The 21,581-nt window shown below is 35.2% G+C and overlaps 2 protein-coding genes and 1 long non-coding RNA gene across 4 annotated transcripts; 1 reads left to right on the top strand and 2 right to left on the bottom strand.

The window, feature by feature from the left end:
• Nucleotides 1–1,072: 1,072 nt before the first annotated feature.
• On the top strand, nt 1,073–6,472 carry LOC147907386 (uncharacterized). Its single transcript, XR_015547394.1, has 3 exons — nt 1,073–1,318; nt 1,889–5,399; nt 6,353–6,472. It is a non-coding gene; the product is annotated as an uncharacterized LOC147907386 (long non-coding RNA).
• Nucleotides 5,790–15,403, bottom strand: LOC105150456 (uncharacterized). The gene is made up of 3 exons (XM_011063570.2): nt 7,890–15,403; nt 7,083–7,500; nt 5,790–6,627 (listed from the first exon to the last, which is right to left on the bottom strand). The coding sequence occupies exons 1-3, from the start codon at nt 7,899–7,901 to the stop codon at nt 6,368–6,370; spliced, it is 690 nt and encodes a 229-aa protein (XP_011061872.1). The 5' UTR covers nt 7,902–15,403; the 3' UTR covers nt 5,790–6,367.
• Nucleotides 15,404–15,948: 545 nt separating this feature from the next.
• On the bottom strand, nt 15,949–20,820 carry apd-3l (apidermin 3 like). 2 transcript variants are annotated; one of them, XM_011063571.2, is made up of 4 exons: nt 20,712–20,820; nt 17,981–18,284; nt 17,552–17,893; nt 15,949–17,420 (listed from the first exon to the last, which is right to left on the bottom strand). In XM_011063571.2, exons 1-4 carry the CDS (start codon nt 20,721–20,723, stop codon nt 17,209–17,211), a joined length of 870 nt encoding a protein of 289 aa, XP_011061873.2. In that variant the 5' UTR covers nt 20,724–20,820; the 3' UTR covers nt 15,949–17,208. The 2 variants fall into 2 exon arrangements, with proteins under 2 accessions (XP_011061873.2, XP_087269468.1); XM_087413342.1 differs by having other exon boundaries at nt 17,561–17,893.
• Nucleotides 20,821–21,581: the final 761 nt, after the last annotated feature.

Raw genomic sequence — 21,581 nt, 5'->3', positions numbered from 1 at the left:
TCACCGAGCACTGTCAAGTGAGTTCTACTTCAAGCATTGTAGAATGCGATGGCCTATCGTTTATTGTGAAAGTTTTCAATGTGCGCGTGACTCAGATTGATCGTTCGTGAGATCAAATTACTCGTCTGCCAAACGCAATAGATCGCTGTGTTCTGTCCTGTCGGAGTGTTACTTTTTCTTCTTTTTTTCATCTACGAATATAATATTTTATACTTATAGATTTATTTTATTTATAATCTACTACCTTGATTAAATAAGATTAATTCCTAGACCAAAGCGAATCTTAGTGCTTAAATATTTCTGTGTGAATTTATATACATATTTGATTCTGCAATCTGCGCGTCGAAATCTTTTTCAGTCTTGAAACGCGATCATGAGCAGAATTAGAATAGTAATATTACTTATTAAATTGATCAACAATTTAATAATTTTTGATGCAAATAAGCATATTTATAAGAATAATTAGATGTTAATAAAAATTTCAAAACAACTGCAAATAGTTTTATTACGAAAAAGTTTCTAATATCTTGACTTTGTAGTGATATACATGTAGATATTCTATTTTATCAGCTCAGCAATATCAGCAACGATTATTTTAACATCGTTACATATCGACTATTTTTTATTTCAGACTTCTCTGTACAACCTTCGATTGTATTTTCTCTATGACATTAAATACCGAGCAGTTTATTGTAGCACTGATTTACAATACCATTCAAGGAGATCCCTTCCATCTCCGAGTGAATACAATCGCGACAACGAATCGCCAATAAACATCACGTTGCGAAAGTGATAAAATCAACTTCTTGAATTGTTGTTCACCCCTACTCGCTTGGGCGCGGTCGCTTTTACCGACTCGGTTCGAGGTTGCGTCGTAACCTCGTATGTTTTCAATCCAATTGATCGAGCTTTCTTTCTTTTAACTTAATTTTTTTTCAAAATCTTGTCACGCGGGTCCAGGACGCGAATACAGATTCGAGCGATGGAGCCCCGCCTCGATCCCGTCGTCGCAAGTTCACCGTCCCACATGCCCGTTGTATCCCGGCTATAAAAGCTCACTTAGCATCAGCTTGCACGGCAATGTTCCTCTGTGATGGCTGGTGGAAAGTCGCTGCATCGGAGCATTCTCCATCATCATCGATGGAGACGCGCTATGCGGTGGTCAATTGGCATGGCGTTAATGAGAGAGGGAAAAAATTCGATATCGATGGGATCGAAAGGCGGCAAAGCAACGATGATCCTGCATAGTTTCTGGCTCGGAACTTTCCACTAAAGAGATTTCCACAATCGTTTGGTGTTTGAAATATTTACAATTCAGGTGAGTAGTATTTTCACGAAGAGTATGAAACTGTTGAGAAATATAGGTAGTATAATATATCTGCAAATATATATCTGATGTGCGTATACATTTTGGCGCGATTTGAAAGTTTCCTTTTTATGGAGTTTTATTGGAGACATTATGCGCTACTGCTGTTTTAATAATAAATTTGTTTAAAAAAACGTTTCCAAATTGATAATAAAAAAAAGGGAGATAACATTTCAATATTTTCAACTGTCAACTATACATGTGGCAGAGATTGATTTATTTTCATAAATTTTTCACGAAAATACTCGATTGCAATATCAATCAAAATGTAGAATTAATTTGATAAAAAAAAAGTCTATTTTTGGAAAAATTAATTTCTGTATAAAGATATATTTTTATCGCGTTAGCAGCTCTATTTTAAAATTTTCAGTTTAAAAAAATTTTTCAATTTCGTGGTCGGAAATATGTGTAATTAAACTGTTCCTATCTTAATCATAATAATTAACAGAAAATTCACTAGATATTTATTCAATTAATATTCTTAATCTCCAAAATTAATATATTTTTTTTAATTCTTCGCAGGCATTCAAAATGAAATACTTTGCTCGCGGATCTGCGTTCCAAAACTGTTACGACTGTCGAAGGATCTATCGATCGACCTTGCACGATCTACAGCGACTCTCTATGGTTCGGCTTGTTAACGATCTTTCACACACGCCCTATTCATCACATTATTATCAGCCACGCCTCACACCATTTTCGCGTAGTTGTCGTATAACGCGGAGGGGGTAAGAGAGAAAGAGAATGAGTTTGCCAAGAGAAAACAATCCGGCTTTCTTGCTTTATGTTCTCCCCAAATCGATCTCCACAGGAATGCCACCGGCTATCCGGTAGCTGACGACGATCGGTCTCGGTCGTAACTCTGACTTGCGACAAGACTCGTGATTTATGGCGGCAACAAAGACGAATTTACACGCGGAAGCCGTCGTTTTCAAACCCTTATAAATGCGGTTCGTAGAAAGCGTGAATACAATGACGTTTTGTCAAAATTGTTAGATATATAGTTGATATAGTATGATAGTCCATTCAACTGCATGTAAATTGCACGAACTCGTTTACTTTTCTTGATAGCTTTCAACTCGGTAAATATAATTTCGGATATTTAACAGAGTATTTTAATTACTTATTTAGATATTAAATATATTAACAAGTTTTTTATTAGTTGTACTTAAATAATTTAATTAAGGATTTTTTTAATTAAGGATTTTTTAAAGAGATTGGGTGTACAAAATTTGGAAATTTCTCTTTGAAATAAATATTATAAGAATTATAAATATTATAAGAATTATACGCTTGCAAACTTAATTTCTTATTACGAAAATTCAGAGACTCAAAAGACTTCATTCGTCAAATGCAAGCTGCATTATTTAATTTTAGAAATATTTTTATAAAGTAAAACTATGTAACAAATACGTTAAGAGGAAAAGTTAATAATTTATCCAATTACTTTGTGTCAAACTTATCTACCTCATTAATTTAGATAAAATTTATTATTAAATATTATCTTATCTTTGATTTAAGCAAAATAATTAGTTATGTTATCTTTTAATCAACTAATAGATTAAACATTTATTTTATCAATATAGTCGATATTATTATATCACAAAATATATTAAAAAACATAAACACGTATAATTTAAAAAAATATTCATTACAAATATAAAATAAAATGTAAATTTTCTCAAATCAATAAAATAATTTAGAAATAGTACAAAAATTATTATTGCTTATTTAAAATATCTCTTTTGCTTAGATCCTAGGTTTTCTTAATTTTTTTATATTTGTGCAGCACTATTCGTAGTATCTAAATTCTACTTATAAGCAAAATGTTAAAAGAATTCATATTCGGATTAAGTAATAATTATTATGTGACCTCTTAAATAATATTTCCAGAATTCTTCGATAATCTTACTTGCTGCACAATATTATTAAGTGAATCTTAGAAGCTCAAGTGTTAATTGGAACAATATCTTCTCACGGTTGCTAACGCCCATTAACTTGTACCGCCTGCGAGTGATGCGGCTGTTATGGACGCCCGCTAATTCACGATCGATTATCGCCCACCAGTGTCAACGCATAGCAATTAACGTCCTTGCACAGTGCACGTTATTGGCCTGTCATGAAAACACAGTATGGTCTTCTGCGCGGCCTGTTGCTCGCGACCCATTTCTTATTCTGTTCGTTCGCAGACGGTGGGCGGCCGATTACAAGTGGGTGACCTTTCGGAATTTGCGAGGGTTCGGTGCATTCTCACAATGCAACTACCATCGCGATGATGAAACGCGCGGGATTACGTAGTCGCCGAGATCTCAGCCAAGACGTGGTTCGGGCCACGATTTTCCCATAAGACGAAGGCCAGATATCGAGAGTCGCTCGATATTCCGTCCGAGAGTGCTCGCCGCACGAACAAAGTATGGAGTATATCATTTTCCGATAGCAATTTGTTATAGAAAAAAGGGGTGGACAAAGGCGAAGACATAAGCAAATCCAAGATTAAATATATATCCATGTGACGATCTGGATTGTAAATCGCACGATAAATTACGCGCGTAATAGATATCGTAAATCGCGGTTTATACTTGAATTTGTGCAAATCCTATATAAATTTCTCGCTAGATGCACCGATACTCAAATTTATGTCCGATATCTTCTTGGTATATTTTCATCCGTAATTCATTACGCGGCCTTCGAGTGTACAAAAAATTACTAATGGATCGTATCAAAATTATATATTTTATTCTGATACGTAAATATGCAATCACCAAACTAACAATACAGGAATTATTTTAACATTGATCTTCAGATAGATTATTGTTATATACATCATGTATCACGATGTACACAATATTGTAAATTAGTTTTATATTAAACAAAAACATGAAATTATTACTACATTAAAAAAAAATGTACCAAATTTTCAAAATTTAAATAATATTAAATGTTGGAATAATATTAATTTAACATTTACTTACAGTAAATAAATATTTACTAAATAAAAAATGAGTTAAATTAAATTAATGATTTTGTACCAAATAAATACAGTCCCGAAATTTGCGAATTAAAATATCATTGTAAGAAAGTTTTCGAAAAATTAAGTGAAAAAGTTATGTGTATATAACTTTATTAATAGTTTATTTCAAACAGTAATTTTTAAGACATAAAGGTTTAAATATAGCCAAGGTTAAGTTTGGACAGCCACCTGTTCATTCGCGCGTGTGATAAATTAATAAGCGTGTGCACTTCATCATTTCAACGTAGTTCGTCTAAACATAGTCTGTAATTGGAGAGAAAGTAATTGCCATATAATGTTAAAATAAAAATTTACAAATAACTATTTTACTTAATTTTTTGAAAACTTTCTTATCGTAATATTTTAATTCGCGAATTTCGGGACACTCTGTTTATGTTTAGTAAATATTCAGTTAGTACTATTCAAATAAATATTTATTAAAATTTAACTGATTTTTGTCTTAACGTATCAATGAAATTGTCTTGGATAATAATATAATTTTTAATTTACATTAATGTCTCAACAAACGTTCTATCTGGTTTTCTCTCTGACCGTGACTTTTCATGTTCAGCTTATGAGTGGCGAACATATCTGTATCGAGTCACGCGATGACCTTACCCTTTATAACGATCATTACGCGTTGCATTAAAGTACACACTGGATCTATGTCAGTTTCATCAACTCCTTGCGTTTAGTGATTATGCTCGACGGACACCACAAGTGATTTATTACCGAGCGATATGAATCAGTGCCACTGATATAACTATTTAGTCAAATGATGATGTGAAACGCGTAGCGTTTCTGATCAGTGTATGAAGTACGAACGATTGTAATGTATCACTATTTCCATATCTTATTTATGTTCAAAAATTGCGATAAAATATGCTAAATAACGAAGTGCAAGTGCATAAAAGGTAGCGAGCAAAAAAGAAATTTAGATTAAGTGAGTTACGTTGGACGGAAAATATGAATTGTGAGAAAAAAATAAGCAAAGATGAAGTTCTGTCAATCCTAATTAATTAGGTAACTTATAATACTTATTCATTATTATTAATGTAAGATTACAGCATGCTAAAATTAAATAAGCGCAAAATGAACATCAAGTGATAAAATTAAGTATTAAAGCTTCAGCACGATTTTATCTTAGTACCATTTATAAATTATGTATATCTTTTTAATTTTATTGAAATATAAATGTGTATTTCATGTACGATGTCAACTTGCAATGCACTATTTATTTTCATGATAAATGGAAAAATTGAAACAGTAATGGTTTGCTTAAATAGCAAACAACTATTCAAGACTTAAAGTCAAATATAATCGTGCCGTATCACTTATTGCTTTCGTCATGAATAATTGCAGCTTTGCTGATAGAAGAGAAGGTTAGATTAGTTAATCAAATTGCCGTGGTAATTTGTGTAAGATAATTGGCCTGGCTTTTTAGTTTTAATCTTAGTAATTTAATACAAAGTTTCTACACGATTTTCCGAAGAATTTCTTAGATATTAATTGAAACAATGACTCTCATAATCGTACAATCCGATTTAATAATTTCTTTAAGAATGTTAATCAAATAATTACGTTTAAGAATATACAATACAAAAACAGTACGTCACGTATAATGTACAGTATGTAAATTTTTGATAGATGTGAGAGATCAAAATTTATGAGATACACGAGGCAATACATTATATGTATACATATATATAAATACACTCTCTAGGTTATTTTATATTACATGAATATCTTCTTTTGTAAAGAAGAGGATTTTATTCGTACAGAAAAGAGATGTAAGTACCCATACGCACGCTATAAACCGAGAGCATCGAGCACGACGAACGTCATCATGTTGCAGCAATTTTATACCCCCCATAATTCTTCGATCTCTTTTAGAAAACCAGGGAGGAGTTGGAAACGGTATTCTATTTTTTTTCGATGATAATTCAGAGAGATTCTTTTCTTTTATGTTATTGTAGATGGTTGTGCGCGCGTTACCAGTGGCCGTGGCCGTGACCGGCCTGGATGGCGGCACCGTAACCGCTTCCGTGGGCCGTAATCTTTCCGGAAGGACCGGCAATCACCACCGAACCGGCATGCGGTCCAGAAACAGCTGCGCTTCCGGAATGAGGTCCAGCTAGAACCGCGCCATGAGTAGCTGGTCCAGCAACGACTACCCCATGCCCTCCGTGACCGCCAGCATATCCTGCGTAACCACCATAAGCAGCAGGACTAGCCGCATATCCGTAACCTCCTGAAAACAAATAAAATAATATTTAAAATAGGAATATAGGAAAATAGGATAATATTAGAAAAACGGATAGAATTGTTGTTTTCAGTACAATTAGTGCAATTACTTTTAAGAATGCACACATGCACCCACATAAAAATAATTTGCAAATTTAAAAAATAGTTCTTTTACTTATGTATTAATAATATTATGTAAGAGTACTTTACAGCACTCTTCCTATAACTTATAAATGTAAATATATATATATATATATATACTATAAAGATATAAATATATAAAATAGTCATGTAAATTTATTTAACAATTTGTTCAAATCACATTTTTGTACTGTACATTTTTTTAATTTATTTTATTTTAGATTATTTCTAATTTAGAACCTCTCTTTCTTTTGTAACTACTTATTGTTAAAAGATTTTTTCTTTCATGCGACAATTTTATATAATTAGTTAATTACTTACCGACATAATTACCACTATAGGCACCTCCATATCCACCATAGGCACCATCTCCAAAGCCACCATAGGCACCGTCGTATGGACCACCATAGCCTTCTACATGCGCTGGACCAGCGACCGATGCAGTCACAACAGCTGGTCCAGCAACGGCGCCCGACACGTGAGCGGGACCAGCCATCGATCCGGACAAACGAGCAGGCCCTATCGCTGGAGCAGAAACTGCAGTGGCACCCACATGTGGACCGGTGACACTCGCCGCTCCAAGGATTGGTCCAGTAACAGCTACTCCATGTGCGCCGTAGCCTAGACCTCCGTAAGCTCCATAAGCTCCGGGAGCACCGTAACCTCCGTGGCCACCGTAATATCCGTGACCGCTCAAAGGCGACGCAGCAACAATGGCGCACAGGGCAAACGAAATGAACTAGAGATAGAGAATTTCAATTCGAGGTGAGTCCAGTAATAAATTACATAGCTCGGTACAATATTGCACCAAGTGTTTCTCCACTTAAACGATTTAAAAAATTTGATTTTGGAAGGAAACACCACAAAAAAATTTAACATTAAAGCTATATTTATTGTATGATGCCAAGTGAGTAGATCGCGGAACTCCCGCGCGATAAAATTATTCGATTATTGTACTGCTTGCTTAATTCTTCGACAAGAATGAACTACGTATTCGCAACGCGTTTGTCACTTTATGTCACTCCATCGTTCCGCTGAAAGAACAGCGGTCCGATTGCGGCACGTTGATTACTTGGATAACAAAAGAAAGAAAGACAGGAGCGCGCACTTCCGACGATGAATACTTACGAGGGTCTTCATCGTGCAGACCGGCGATTGCTTGAATGTGCCTACAATCGACTTCAGCAGACTTTATATACATCTTCTAGGATCTCCGACCGCGCCCCCGCTGATCCCTTCAAATCATATCCGTTGATGATGTTAGCCTCTCGTTCATTGTGTAAGAAGGTCACTATCCGACACACCCACCCACCTTTGGACATGGACCCTTTACGTGACCTTCGCTGGGAACTCTTGGCTTAGAAATTTCAGAAACAACCTCCTTTGTCTGATCTGTACGTATTAGACTTGCTGACTAGCGCAATCGTTACACACCGTGCAATTATCTTGCGATACTTTGAGATTTGGAATTTATGCGATTTGTTTATCAGATTCTTCAGCGCTCGTTTTTTCCATGACTAGATTATTTTTTAACTAATTTATATATGTAATATTTCATAATTCATTTACTTCTAGAAATTTGAGATAATCTAAAAGAGCATTCGAATATCTTTTTAGTTTTGAAAATATCAATAAAAATAAAGTTGTGAAATTGTAATTAATTTTTTTTCTGTTATCTTTCTTGAAGTCGATACAAAACTTTACTCTGAAAAATATTTGTTCTCACCATCAAAAGAAACAAGGTATCTTTTTAAATACTTTATTCTGAATATGCACTCTGTATACTGTTGAGATTGCAAATCTCTCTTACGTTTTTCTTCTTCATGAAAATATATACAGAGTTGCTTTCATATATTTTTTTTAATCTTTCTCTTCTTTAATATGCAAAAAAAGTTGGATAATAGATGTAGAAACAAATATGTAATCTCAGTAAGTTCTCACTTCTTTTGTCATAATTGCACGTATTAAACATCCGTACATGCAATCTTCACGTATATGACTCGGTTTATCCTTTCAAATCACGCTTTGCAATGGAATCTCATGCATTGTGCAAGATCAGCATTTGACACACCCACCCTCATCGAATGACTTCCACGGATGAAACCCTGGGAAAAAGTTAAAATGAGTTCATTCGACGCCGGAGCTTCGAAAAATATTTCTCTCTCGTCTAAAGTTTGCCACCTATCGATTTTCATCTCTATGCGCGGAAGGTAAATGGTGACGAAAGTAAGTTTTCGGAAGATATCAGGAATCACACATTTTAGTAAACAAATTGCTTGAAGCTCTTCTATGCTATTTTAAAGGAGAAAATTTTAGATCGTGAGATAAATTCAAACAATCTTTTTGTAATAAACACAAATATGTCCAATACCTTATAATTTTATAATTTTTAATATAATTTTGTGAAGATTACTTTAATGAAGTTCACTTTAAGAAACTTGTTTATAATAATTACACATATTTAATTGAATTGTTTTTTTTTATTATTACTTTAATTGTATCATAATTTATATTTTATTACAAACAAATTGGCAGCAATTGTATATTATTTTAATTAATTGCTGTTCTATGTTCTTGGTATTCCATAAACGTGTATCAATTACACTGTAAAATCAAAGAGGTACATATTGCATCAGTTAATAAAACACATCAGAGAAATCATTTCAACCGTTATACTGAGAGCAAAGTAATTTAATTTTGATCGAGATGAGAGTTATAAGCTTTTTTGAAGAATTCGCTACTTGGATTTCAAATCTCAATTGCGTGACCACGTAGCAGCATAGGTCAATCGCGCGATTGAGTCATTCAGGAGAAGGGTAATCGAGCCTTAACCCCGGAGATTACATAGAAACGGTTTTGTAATCTCATCAAAAATTCCTCGTAATTCCTAGTATAAGAAGTTTACGTGTAATAAAAATTTACGTAAATATTAATGAAATAAATGTGTCGAAGAGAGTTCACACATCATAAACAGATGCAAAAATATAGATGTGTCAAAATATGATACAAGGAATTGATTCTACGCATATGTTACGCATATTTAATCTGCAAATATAATGCATCTTACATATTCAGCAGCGTTATAATTATGCGAGGTTTCAGGCAACGTCAAAATAAATGTGATTACATACGCTAATGCTAACTGTGCTCGTTATGAGAATGTGCATATATTTCAAGATCATAAAGTCACGTTATGAGCATTAAGTGTAATCACAAATAATCATGCTATATGCGCCACATATTATAGTATGTAGATAAAATTTTTATGCAATTTGTGATTACACTCGTTTACTTTACGTGCGTAACACTAATAAAGTTTGTTATTCAATATAAATTGAATAAAAAGTTACATGAAACTATTCAGTATAACAAGATTTGATACAAAAAGATTCTTTTTACGATTTTGACCGTTTCGAATTTTATCCATTGCCTGAAATTAAATTCCTTTCTCGTTTTGTACATTAATTGCATACTGATATATAGAGGGAATAATTATTTTATAAGTATATGTAACACGATATGAGGAATACCGCTATAATGCAGTAATATGACGAAGTTCTAGGTTGCAATTTATGCGATGTGCAAGGTGAATCGACGTGTTTGTCGAGAACAGGCTAGCTGGGAAAGAGCTGCGCTCTCAGGAATTAATGGGCTTCTCAATGCGATATATAATCGATGAAGCCAACCGACATCGCGCACTCGACCTTTAACGGGTACGATGAAAGAGACGTGAACTCGAATGCTCTAATTTCACGAGAATATTATGGTATTCAAATAAAAGTTATTGAATACCGTGAGATTTTTCCATATACTCATTGTCTTGCGAAAAGAATGATTTTTGTATAAAGAAATCTTTTTTGTGACTTTATGTCGTTTACTCTTGCAATTCACTGTTCTATACTGAAGAAAATATTTTTTTATAATAAGTGATTAAGTAAAAGTGCAAAATTTACTTTTAAAACATCATTTATACAATTGATTTTAAAATTGATCTTGTATGTTGCCATTATTAAATATATATGTTCACTTAAACATAAAATGCTTACATAAATATAATTAAAAAAGAGAATATTGTAATATTTGGATATCTAAATTATATATTTATTTATAAATAAGTATATATTATTTATAAATATATATGTAAACTTAAGTATTACAGTAATCTCATATACATCATTATTGCATAAAATATTTTGGTATTTAAACCTGCTCTTTAAAATACAATTATCTCTCTCTCTCTATAATAAAGTTTAATACGAATCTAAAACTATGCACAAATACATTTTTAAAGATCATGCAAAAATATGCAATGAAAGCAAATTAAAGAGATACTTTAAATTTGTTAGCAGATGAATAGAGAAGGCAAACGGCGTACATCCTTGAAAAAAATCGAAAATTCAACCTTTAAGTATGATCTTTTCTGCTTAAGTTGCACTACGCGTCTGTAAATGTTTCACAAAGTGTTGCGCCGTAATACGACTTTATCCGCTACATCACGTTCTGAAAATTCGTACTTACGATCAAAGGAGGTATGGTTACTCCGCTGCGATTGAACGTGATCAGTGCTAATGGTGAGACTGACATTTGCAGTTATTGTCTGCGGATGCAATGCACTGCGATGTTTATGAGAGCATGCAACCTACTCGCCGCTCTGTGTGAAATCATGGGAAGTGTAAAACTTATTTTAGTCAAAGTTCAATTTGTCGAAAAAAGAAAAAAACCGATTATAATCATATATAAAAATAATTTTAGAAAGATCTCGCAAATGTAGGTATCTAAAGAGTATTAGAAAATGTGTCTGACTTATATCTTCTGGAGTGTGAAAATTCTTAAAAAAAATATCAATAACTCAACATAAATTTATATTTTATTACAATCCATATGAACGTGTAAGGCTTGTAATATATAATATCAGAAATTCTCTAAAAGCGAAACAACCTTGACCGTAAAAGTGGAACAATCTTATAATGCTTTGTAAAAAAGGTTTTTCTGAGAAACGCGTGCAATAATCACTGCACACCCCCGAGAGTGAAAGGACCGCGCCTCTTCGTATCCGGCACTCTAACATCTCCACTAATTATTCCTTGACGATCGTTACGAAACGCACATTTTCCATGACACAACTTATGACGCTTCGCAATAATATCATAATCGCCTTCATATTTTTTTTTCCTTTATGCATCATACGAAATTATTTCAATCCAGGTTAAATTGGTATTTTATTTCATAATTTATATTCCTGATATATTTGTTAAATGTAATTATGAGAGAAAGAGAGAGAGAGAGAGAGAGAGAGAGAGAGAGAGAGAGCGAGAAATTTGGAAAAATTTTTATTATTTATATCTAATAAAAATAATAAGAAAATGTTCTTATTTCTTTATGATTTTGTTTTTTTTTTGCAATTGTTGCGTATATTATTAATCCAATTAATTATTATTAATTTAAAAAATTTCGTTTAACTATTATACATTCAATTGTCTCGAAATGACAAATGTAATAAATGTTTAAAATAATGATACGCAAAACAAAAAAAAAACATTTACAAAATTTTATAATTCTTATTTTCGAGAAAATAACATTCTAAATTTACTACTCCGTTCAATTTTTGTTACGCAAATAAAGTCAATATTTTATAGACAACCCAATTTGCGGATTTGTTAAAAATAGTTAAATCGTTAAATAGAGAGATGAATCGTTGAAAAAGTTACATTGTTAAAAATTGTTTTTTGCACTTGTTTTAATTTTTTTATTCGCCGCAACAATAAGTTAGAAATTTCAATGCACAGTGTTTTATAAAAAATAGAAACTGGTACCATTTGAATTTTACGATGTTTATTTTTGAATTTTACGCCGAATATAGATTTGAAAAACCAAAGTGTTCATCTCGAGAAAATATGACTTTTTCCATGTGTCGAGCGAGATTGGAAATCGATGCTATTTTTATCTCGCAAAATAAAGTGGAAAAATAAAAGGTAAAAAAATCAGAATATAAAAAAGAGTCTGCATCTTAGTGTATTCAAATTTCATGCTCACCGCCACATCACCAGTCCATGTTCTCTTCGCTGAAGAGATTCTATTCAATTCCATGTCTTAGCACGTGCACTTAATCTTTTTATTTTATTTGTAGTACGTTGAGGAAAAATGTAAAAGCAGTCGAATGTATTCAGTATTCAGAAAAATTTTATAAGTCTTTTGTAGATATGAGAATTTATGACAAATTTAACAAAGTGAGATCTCTTTGTTTTTTAATAAGCATACTGCAATAGAATGATCAATTCAATTTATATGAACTATATGTAAAAAATAGAAATTATCTTGTACATATATATGCATAATTCGTGTATAATTATTCATTTTCAAATTATCATATTCATCTCACAATTTCACAAGAAGCTCTCTATGCTTAAGCGAGAATTATCCGCTTCTAATGGAGAAAGCCAGCATGGCCTGACGACTTTGTAATTAATTTGATTTAATTGGCATCGTTAGCGCTCGTTCATATCAAAGCTAATACCTAGACGACATGTCTGGTCGATTAATCTGTTGAAATAACGAAGCTTATACCTTTAGATAGTATTTTATCCTTTAATAAATGAACATTTCGCGTAAAACGATAATAAGAGGAATGTAGTATTAATGTGTAATTATAAATTTGCAATTTTATCGATTTTATTTCATTATAATGTCTCTCCGAATAATTGAATATAATCAAGTAAGAAAATACTGTGATTGATAAAAAAAAAATGTTTTATGTAACCCAAGCGAGTATCTTTTTGTGGTTCTATTAGCACAAATTAAATAGTGAAACTTTGAAATAGATCATATCGGCTTTTAACGCGAACATTAGCAAAACAAATTTCTTTATTACAGAAGGTTAACGCAACAGGCGGTCCATTTGCAACCTAATGTTTTATTAAATGAAGGTTTTTGATCTAGTGTTTCTGTTCTGCAGAATTAAGGTAACTTAATAGTGAATATATGACTAATAACTATATGAGAAATAACTTTAACGTGCTAACGACTAAATACATTTATATTATGTTCCTTTACTATAATATGTAAAGTGTAATTATTATTTTATATTTAACTTTTTCACTTAGAAAAAAAGAATAAAATTCACTAACAAATTTTAAAACAAACTTATTAAAAAGATGTTACAAAAGATAAAGCATACTTTAAATACTAAATAATTTACAATCTGTGTTTCATAATTAAGCACATTTTAATAAGAGCAATTACATGCAAATAAGGAAAATAAGAAAATCTTTCATACAAACAGAAAATTCATAGTACAAAGTTTTAATGTTAACGAGTTAACAAGTTCTTTAATAAATAATTAATCCTTTTGAAATAATTCATAAATTAAGAATATTATACATTCTTTTCATTTTTTCTCCTGTTATTCTCCTCTTATTCTTACTTCTTACTGTTTGTTTTTATGCCACAAAAAAGAACATTATATATACGTATTATAAAAATACTAAATTAGTATTGATATTGTTGTTTTTAACAATTTATATTAGAATTTTCATTAGTTGTATTATACATTTATAATCTTCAATATTTTACAGAATATTATATTGAATAAATTTATTAATTACGTGCACAAGTCTGGACAATTAGAACATTTAACCTCGTAAACCGGTTGCAATATTCATTCGGTGTCTCAATAAAAATCAGTATTAATTATAGATATTCGATACATGTAGTTATATAAATTGTACACATATTACAACGTTTGTTATGCCGCAGCCATCTGAAAAAATTAAATTTATTAATATGTAATTGAATAATCATGGTTATAAAGTTTTCATAATATTATATTTCAGTAAAAAGTAGTATACAAAATTTCTGATTAATATTACTTGAAATTTTCAATATTAAATGTATTTAAAATGTTCATTAATCATATTTTCATTAATCGCTCCCTCACATCGAAAGTGAAATAATTAAAAAATTAAATTTCCCAGAAAAGGCAAAAAAGTAATTTTTAATTTATCAGAAAATTATTGACTGATCAAATATCGACAACAAGAATATATTCTTAATATGATTAGTTTACTTTCATGATTGATAGAATACTGTTTATCTAAGTTATTTATGTAATAACTCAAATACATAAATTCCCTTTTCTGGGAAATTTGATGTAATATCTTAACTGTATCACTTTCAAACTAAGGAAATGATATCTTATTAACCATTATATAAATTCCTATTTATATTAAAAGTAAGTTCAATACTTACAATTGCAAAACCACTCATATAGCCATCTTTTACGAAGTTTACAGTTGATGTGTGCATAGGAATGTTGATATGTACAAAAATGTAATAAAACAAAATGAAAGAAATTAATTAAAAGCTATTATTAAGAATTATTGTTGATTATACAAATGTTTTTACCTTTTTCTTTGTTGCGAATCAATTGTCTTAAGTAAAACAATCAATTACTCTAAGTCCGCATTATTCTTTCTCTTCTTGGCTTATTCATTGTCTTATGCATTAATTCAATTAATCATTTTGTATACTGAAATCTCACATAATTCATGTCAGACGATTTAATAATAGATAATTAATTAATTGGATTGTAACAATTAAAATTCAGTAATTCACATGTATTATCAGATTCACTGAAAAAATGTAAAAAATTTTAATAAATATTTATAGTGTCAACTAAATATTCACTTATAATAAATAAATATGTATTCAATAAAAAAATGATAGTTGAATCAAATTAATTTGGTTTCTTGTACCAAATATAAATCTTTATCTTTATATTTAGTAAATATTTAGTACTATTCAAACAAATAATTTAGTATATTTCGTTGAATATAAATATTAGCTTTCGCAGAGCTAAAGCAATGTATATATTATAAATCTCGTATTATTGATACACAACTTGTTTAAAAAACAAGTTTAAGTCATATATTTAACATGATTAATAATTCTTGCTATGCATTTCACATATATTTCTTGTATGCGTTCATCACACTCTTACTGTCATTATAATAATTATTTATAAATGCTAATTATAAATGAAATAATTAAATTTTAATTGGCTGATACTAAAAAGGCAATAAAGATTTAAAGATTAAAAGCTATATAAAAAAGGCGGCCTAAAATGCAGAGAAAAATAATTGACAATATAATCTATTTGCTAAATGGTGAAAGGTATGCGAATAGACACGAATGAGTTTTAAATACTGATGCTTTATTTTATATAAAGTATTGTATAAATGTATAAACGCTATAAATATGTGGTATCTATCTATGGTGGTGGTGGGGTGCTAGTCGTGATCGCAAAGAAAGGGTATGACGAGGGCGGGCGGGGTCGGGGGCCGGCGGCGGCGAGCCATCTATTTACATTCATTCACTCATGAGAAAGGCTGACCTACCATAATCAACCGGTCTCTCCTTTTCACTAACATATAACACGATTATATAATATATGTGTAATTGTGTGAATATATACGAGTACACATATAGAAATACAGTGTATGTGTATGTGTGCGCGCGTGGACAATGTGTTCATATATATATATATATACATATATATATGCGCGGAAGTAATAGGTAATAATATGTATACATATATATATAAGAAGAACATATGTGCAACGCGAGTAATAATAATATGTATGCTTGGGGTGCGGCGGTAAGTATAACAACATGCCGGGAACGTGCGCATAATGCGATCGACCCGTGAAAAAAAAGAGAAATAGATATGTGCGTGAAGAGCGGCGGCCTTACGGATGGTGGAAGACGTAAGAGAAGAAGATTCAGCCGGAGCAACGGTAGGTGTTCAGAAAACAGAACAGATCCGGTTGGTCCGATGACGAAGTGCCAAAGCTTGTCCACTTGCTAGGTTCATGATGGTGCAGCGTGATACGCGTGTGCACGGGGTGGCTTTGTGACACACGGTTGCAACTCGGAAATGCACATCGTATGTATTGTTGTGATGTCCGAAAAACGACGTTCGCTAATTTATGGATGAAAGTTCGTTGAGGAGCAGCAAGATGTTCGTGTGTCGAGAAATCGGTAAAATGCGGCCCGTGTCGAGCTTCCTTTATCATTGGTCTCGTGATGAACGGTAATTGACTAAATTTTACCCGGTTGTAGCGGGTCGAGACTGGGAGAAAAATGACTCGAGGCCGCGGATCACGTGTAGCCGAAATCTCAGTGCCATCCTCTTATAATCTTATCCGTCTGTCTTCCGGATCGTGCTTTTTCGGCTCGTGGTGTACGTAAGTACGACCGATCGACCGTTCTGTGTGTATTCCAAGTGTTTGAATCATATCACTATCGCCAAGGGTGCTCCGATCATGCTCCGAGATTGGACGAAACTTTGGGAAGAAGACGTTGAGCGCGTTTGAGGATCGTTCGAGACCGGTAAGTGACTGTGGTGGGTTGCCGCCGTCGCCGAGCCGAGATCGCTGGGGTCTTAAAACGTCTACCACTTGCCAATGGGCGCGGGGATGACAGCTCCGTGAGCACCGAGTCCAGCATGGATGGCACCAGACGGTCCGTTGATCACAGCAATTCCGGCATCATGGCCACCAAGGGCACCACCTCCGAGTCCAGCACCACCTCCGATGACAGCGATTCCAGCACCGCCAAGACCAGCACCGCCAAAGCCAAGTCCGGCACCGCCAAAACCAGCACCTTTTGAAGAAAATATCATTAGCAGGAGGCTCAAATACTTGGTGAGCGCAAAAAGAAAAATGAGGGAAGACCTTAAAATTAGAAATGATTAAAATATGTAATTTGTTTATTTGATAGAAAATGTGTATTACCAAGTCCACCACCAGGCGCGGCAGCAGCAGCAACTCCAGAGCTTCCATCATCACCGTTGATACCACCAGATCCGGCAAAGAAGGCAACACCTCCATAGCTGGGTCCAACGAGGTTAGCGGTAGCCTGGGATGGTCCTACGAGGGTGGCGGTTCCCTGGGACGGTCCAACGAGGGTGGATGGGCCGGCAGCGGGTCCTACAAGACTGGCGGGTCCAGTACGAGGTCCACCAACGGACTTGGCTCCCTCCTGGGGTCCTACGAGATCAGATGGTCCGGTCTGGGGTCCTACATTGGCCTTGGGTCCCTCAGCGGGTCCGATGTCAGACCTGCCACCAATGACTCCTGCGGGAAGAGCGAGCGATTGTTCAGCATCAATATATCCTACGTTGTTGAGTTAATAGAATATAGATTTGGTACGTAAATACGCACCACCAGAGACGATCTGCTGAACTCCAGCAGCACCAGCCGCCGCCGCCGCACCAGCAGCATAGCTGGCACCAAGACCGCCAGATCCCAAGCTGGAGGCACCACCCTGGAGGGAGGTAGCGGTTCCAGCACCAGCGGCGAGTCCACCACTCAGACCGGCACCACCACGGAGTCCGTGTCCAGTGATGGCCAAACCGGCACCACCATAGCCACCACCATAGCCGCCATAGCCGCCATAGCCTCCTCCTAATCCGCCGTGCGCAATTCCAGCGCGGGCCGTCGCAACCGCTAAGCAGGCGAACACAATCTAAAAGAAACACGCGACGTCACTCAACGTGACTGGAAGCGAAGACGCCGATAGCACGACGATAATCCGATATTCGACTGAATCTGTTAAAATTGCTGAAAGCTTTAAACGATGAATATTGCGTGAGCTCGAGTTTCGATTTACGGAAGCGGTTAACGTGTGCACGTCGTTGGGACTATCGCTGTTACGAATCTAGATTTCCATTGGCTTGGCGCCGATTACCGGGTCTGACTACTGCTAGATCTGTGCAATATCGCGGCTTTCACTTTCGATTTCCGTAAACGTCGGTTCGCGAACTCCAAAACGACGGAAACAATCTCGCGCGCGAGAGGTTTCTAGATCGCCGAGATGATCTCGAAATCTAGTTGGATTGGTGCTATTTTATTGCGAAGGCGGAACGATTACGCGAATGAAAACGCAATGAGAAAGCGCCCGAATGCATCAACGGAAAAATCGACGAGATTAGATACCCGTAACTACGCGCCGTAACATTTCATAATCAACTTGATAGCGCCGTCCCTACCCTTCGTGTCGGTTATTCTGGTCACCATTTCTGATTACCGTATTAGGAAAATTCTTCTAGACCCGTTAATAGGCCGTTGCACGCGCAACGCGTATCGTCGGACCGTAAAAAAAAAAGTAGTCGCGATTGCATAAAATCCGCGCGAACGAATAAACATGAAATATTGCACGCGATTCATAATTAACCGATAACCGATCATATTCATTTCTCTTAATTGTAAAAAATTAAATCCCTTGATTTGAATCCCGCGAGTTTGCGTATCTGAAATCGACCATTCGCTATTCAAATTAAGAGATTTAACTTTTCATAATTAAAAAAGAAATCCGTGATTTTTAATTAAATTGGATCTCAGTTCTCGGAATTCGTAAGAATTTTCTGAGATTAAAAAAGACAAATCTCAACAAGTTACGTCATGTACCTGGCGTTCAAAGTCGTAACGCTTGCGGCTCGTAATACGGGAAGCGGCGTTTAGAAAGGAAGTGTTTCGCGCGATCGTAGAACTGTCGAGCAATCGGCTGATTAGATATATCGGTGTATACGTAATCGATATTTCGCGATCGCGTGCGAGCGGTATTAGACGGCGCGTGTGTCACGCCCGGTTTGAGACCGTTGCAAACTTAAATGGCACCGTGGCCTGGAATTATGCATATCTAACGACTACGCGAAACTTTCACATCCCGTTTACGCGGAATGAACGACTATCTCGCGGCCGTGCTCGTGTGACGTGATCGACCGAGCGTTCCCGCGACCTCGCGATCGGAAAAGGATCAAACGTGCCGATTTCAAAATCGCCTAGCACGATTGAGCGCCGAGTATATTTCCATCGGCCCTGAGAAATTGCAAAGGCATTCCGAGGTCTGGCGCAACGGTTAAGATATCGTTATCGACAATGTTATTGATCATATAGGTAATTACAGTTATCACAAAAATAAAACGTTAGTTAATGCGCATTACGTTTGCAGGACGGTACGAGGCAGAATTCCGGTGTTGTTCTAATTCAATGGATATTGTGTGACGTGAAATGACGGGGAAAGTCACGAGAAATGCAACGGCGGAGGATGCAAGAGTGATCGCAAGGTATGTGCAATCCCGAGAACGCGAGATTCGTGAATGAAGATGCGTCTACGCGGAATAGAACCGGTCGCGTGTTAATCCGCTCACTCAATGACGATGATGATACTACCTACAACCGGTTTCGCGATGCGGTAAGATTTCTTTGCTTTATGAATGAAAGTCGTTGGTTCGTCTGTTTGTGCGTCTATCTGCCTATGAAGAAAAACAGCGAGAGAATATCCTAACCGTGACATTGAATCATCGTTGGTTTTATCGCGGACTCAATAAGAAGCGAAGAAACGAAAAAGTACAATGGAGACATTAATAGATGTATTATCGACGTATGTATTTATGAAAGGAAGCTTTTGAGCTTTTGAGCTTGCAAAACGATCGTATTTACTTTCCGTTTGCAGATATGTCACCGTGTTCAAATGCAATCTTGCATTAACCTAGTTTCTTGTTTGGTTTCAATTAAGAAGCGCCAGAACAAAACATTACGGAAATAAGCGCTTACAGAGATAAAGTTTCGCAGTGACTATAAGAAAGGGCAAAATTTTATGAGATTCTATTATAAGGACTCAATGTTATTCCAAGAATCAAAGAGTTTTCAAATCGACACTGTTTATTCACGGCGAAGAAGATATGTATCCAATCAAGAAACTATAATAATTTCGAAAAAAAAAACATGTGATTTTGAGAATAAATGAATAGTCAAAGGGACAAAGTCGCGAGGAAAGATAGAATAAAAGTAGCAAAATTCAATAAAATCTAATCGAAGGGCGCGAGAAGTACCGCGGCTACGAGTTAAACACCTCGCGAACACCTCACCAACCCTCGTTGCGAATACTCACAAAGGCCTTCATGTTTGGTGTGTGTATTGGGCTGGTAGTCCGGTGAATGACTGACTTGGGCCGGGCCGGCGGGCCTTATATACGCCTAACTCTACTCTGGACACGCTCCACAATCACCATCCTTTCGAAAGCAAGCAAGGCGCTCCACCACCCTCCCTCCAGAAAAACTATAATCCACGTACCGCGTACCAAGCGGCTGTAATCCGCGGCAGCGTAGTCCCACCCGGTTCAGGGGACGAAGGGGAGTCCCCCCTTTATGGTGCAGCGATAGATAGAAGTTGCCCGTTGTGGGTTATATTCGTGGTGACTATGTCCACGTTTAACAGCCACAACCTCCTACTCCTCTTGCCCCACCAGCGGCGGTGCTGGCCTACACACTCGGCTTCTATGCGACGGGCCACACCAAGTGCAATCGAGCACCACCCGGGTTATCTGGTCACCTACGATACAACTCTCTTTCTCGCAGGCGTGGTGCTCGGCATACACGAGTGTTGCACAGCTCTCACGGCTAACGTTGACGGCGGAGTCCTTTCCGGTTACGGTAGACGGCGCAGGTGCAGTGCCAATAGCAGCAGAATGATAGCACAGAGTGATCATCACTTTAATTAATTGGGCAACCATCGACAGTGATAAATCGTTGTTTTGCTATTGCGGAATGGATTCACGTAGGCTTTTAGATAATAGAACAAGTACTCTTCGTCGGCAAAGTTTCGAGGAGTTTTATAAGAGGCTGTAGTGTTCAAGAAAATCAATTGAAGATTAGAGTGACTTTATTTATCGTTATGGTAAATATAAAGAAAAAAATGATAAATTATTGAAAATGTTTGAAAAGATCGAAAACTGTAAATCCAAATATTTTTCTTTTTGACA

The sequence above is a fragment of the Acromyrmex echinatior genome, chromosome 14 (assembly GCF_024713525.1).
Source record: "Acromyrmex echinatior isolate Ae372 chromosome 14, ASM2471352v2, whole genome shotgun sequence".
Lineage (NCBI taxonomy): Eukaryota > Metazoa > Arthropoda > Insecta > Hymenoptera > Formicidae > Acromyrmex > Acromyrmex echinatior.
Note: the sequence above shows the minus strand (reverse complement) of the source record. Positions and strands in the feature narration are given on the sequence as shown.

What these genes read in the sequence shown, in the direction of transcription:
- LOC105150456 (XM_011063570.2), bottom strand. An exon ending in CTATAGTGGTAATTATGTCG is followed by an intron (nt 6,628 to 7,082) that starts GTAAGTAATTAA and finishes ATTTGTTTTCAG; the next exon opens with GAGGTTACGGATATGCGGCT.
- apd-3l (XM_011063571.2), bottom strand. An exon ending in TCAGCAGATCGTCTCTGGTG is followed by an intron (nt 17,894 to 17,980) that starts GTGCGTATTTAC and finishes CTCTTCCCGCAG; the next exon opens with GAGTCATTGGTGGCAGGTCT. An exon ending in CGCGCCTGGTGGTGGACTTG is followed by an intron (nt 17,421 to 17,551) that starts GTAATACACATT and finishes TTTCTTCAAAAG; the next exon opens with GTGCTGGTTTTGGCGGTGCC.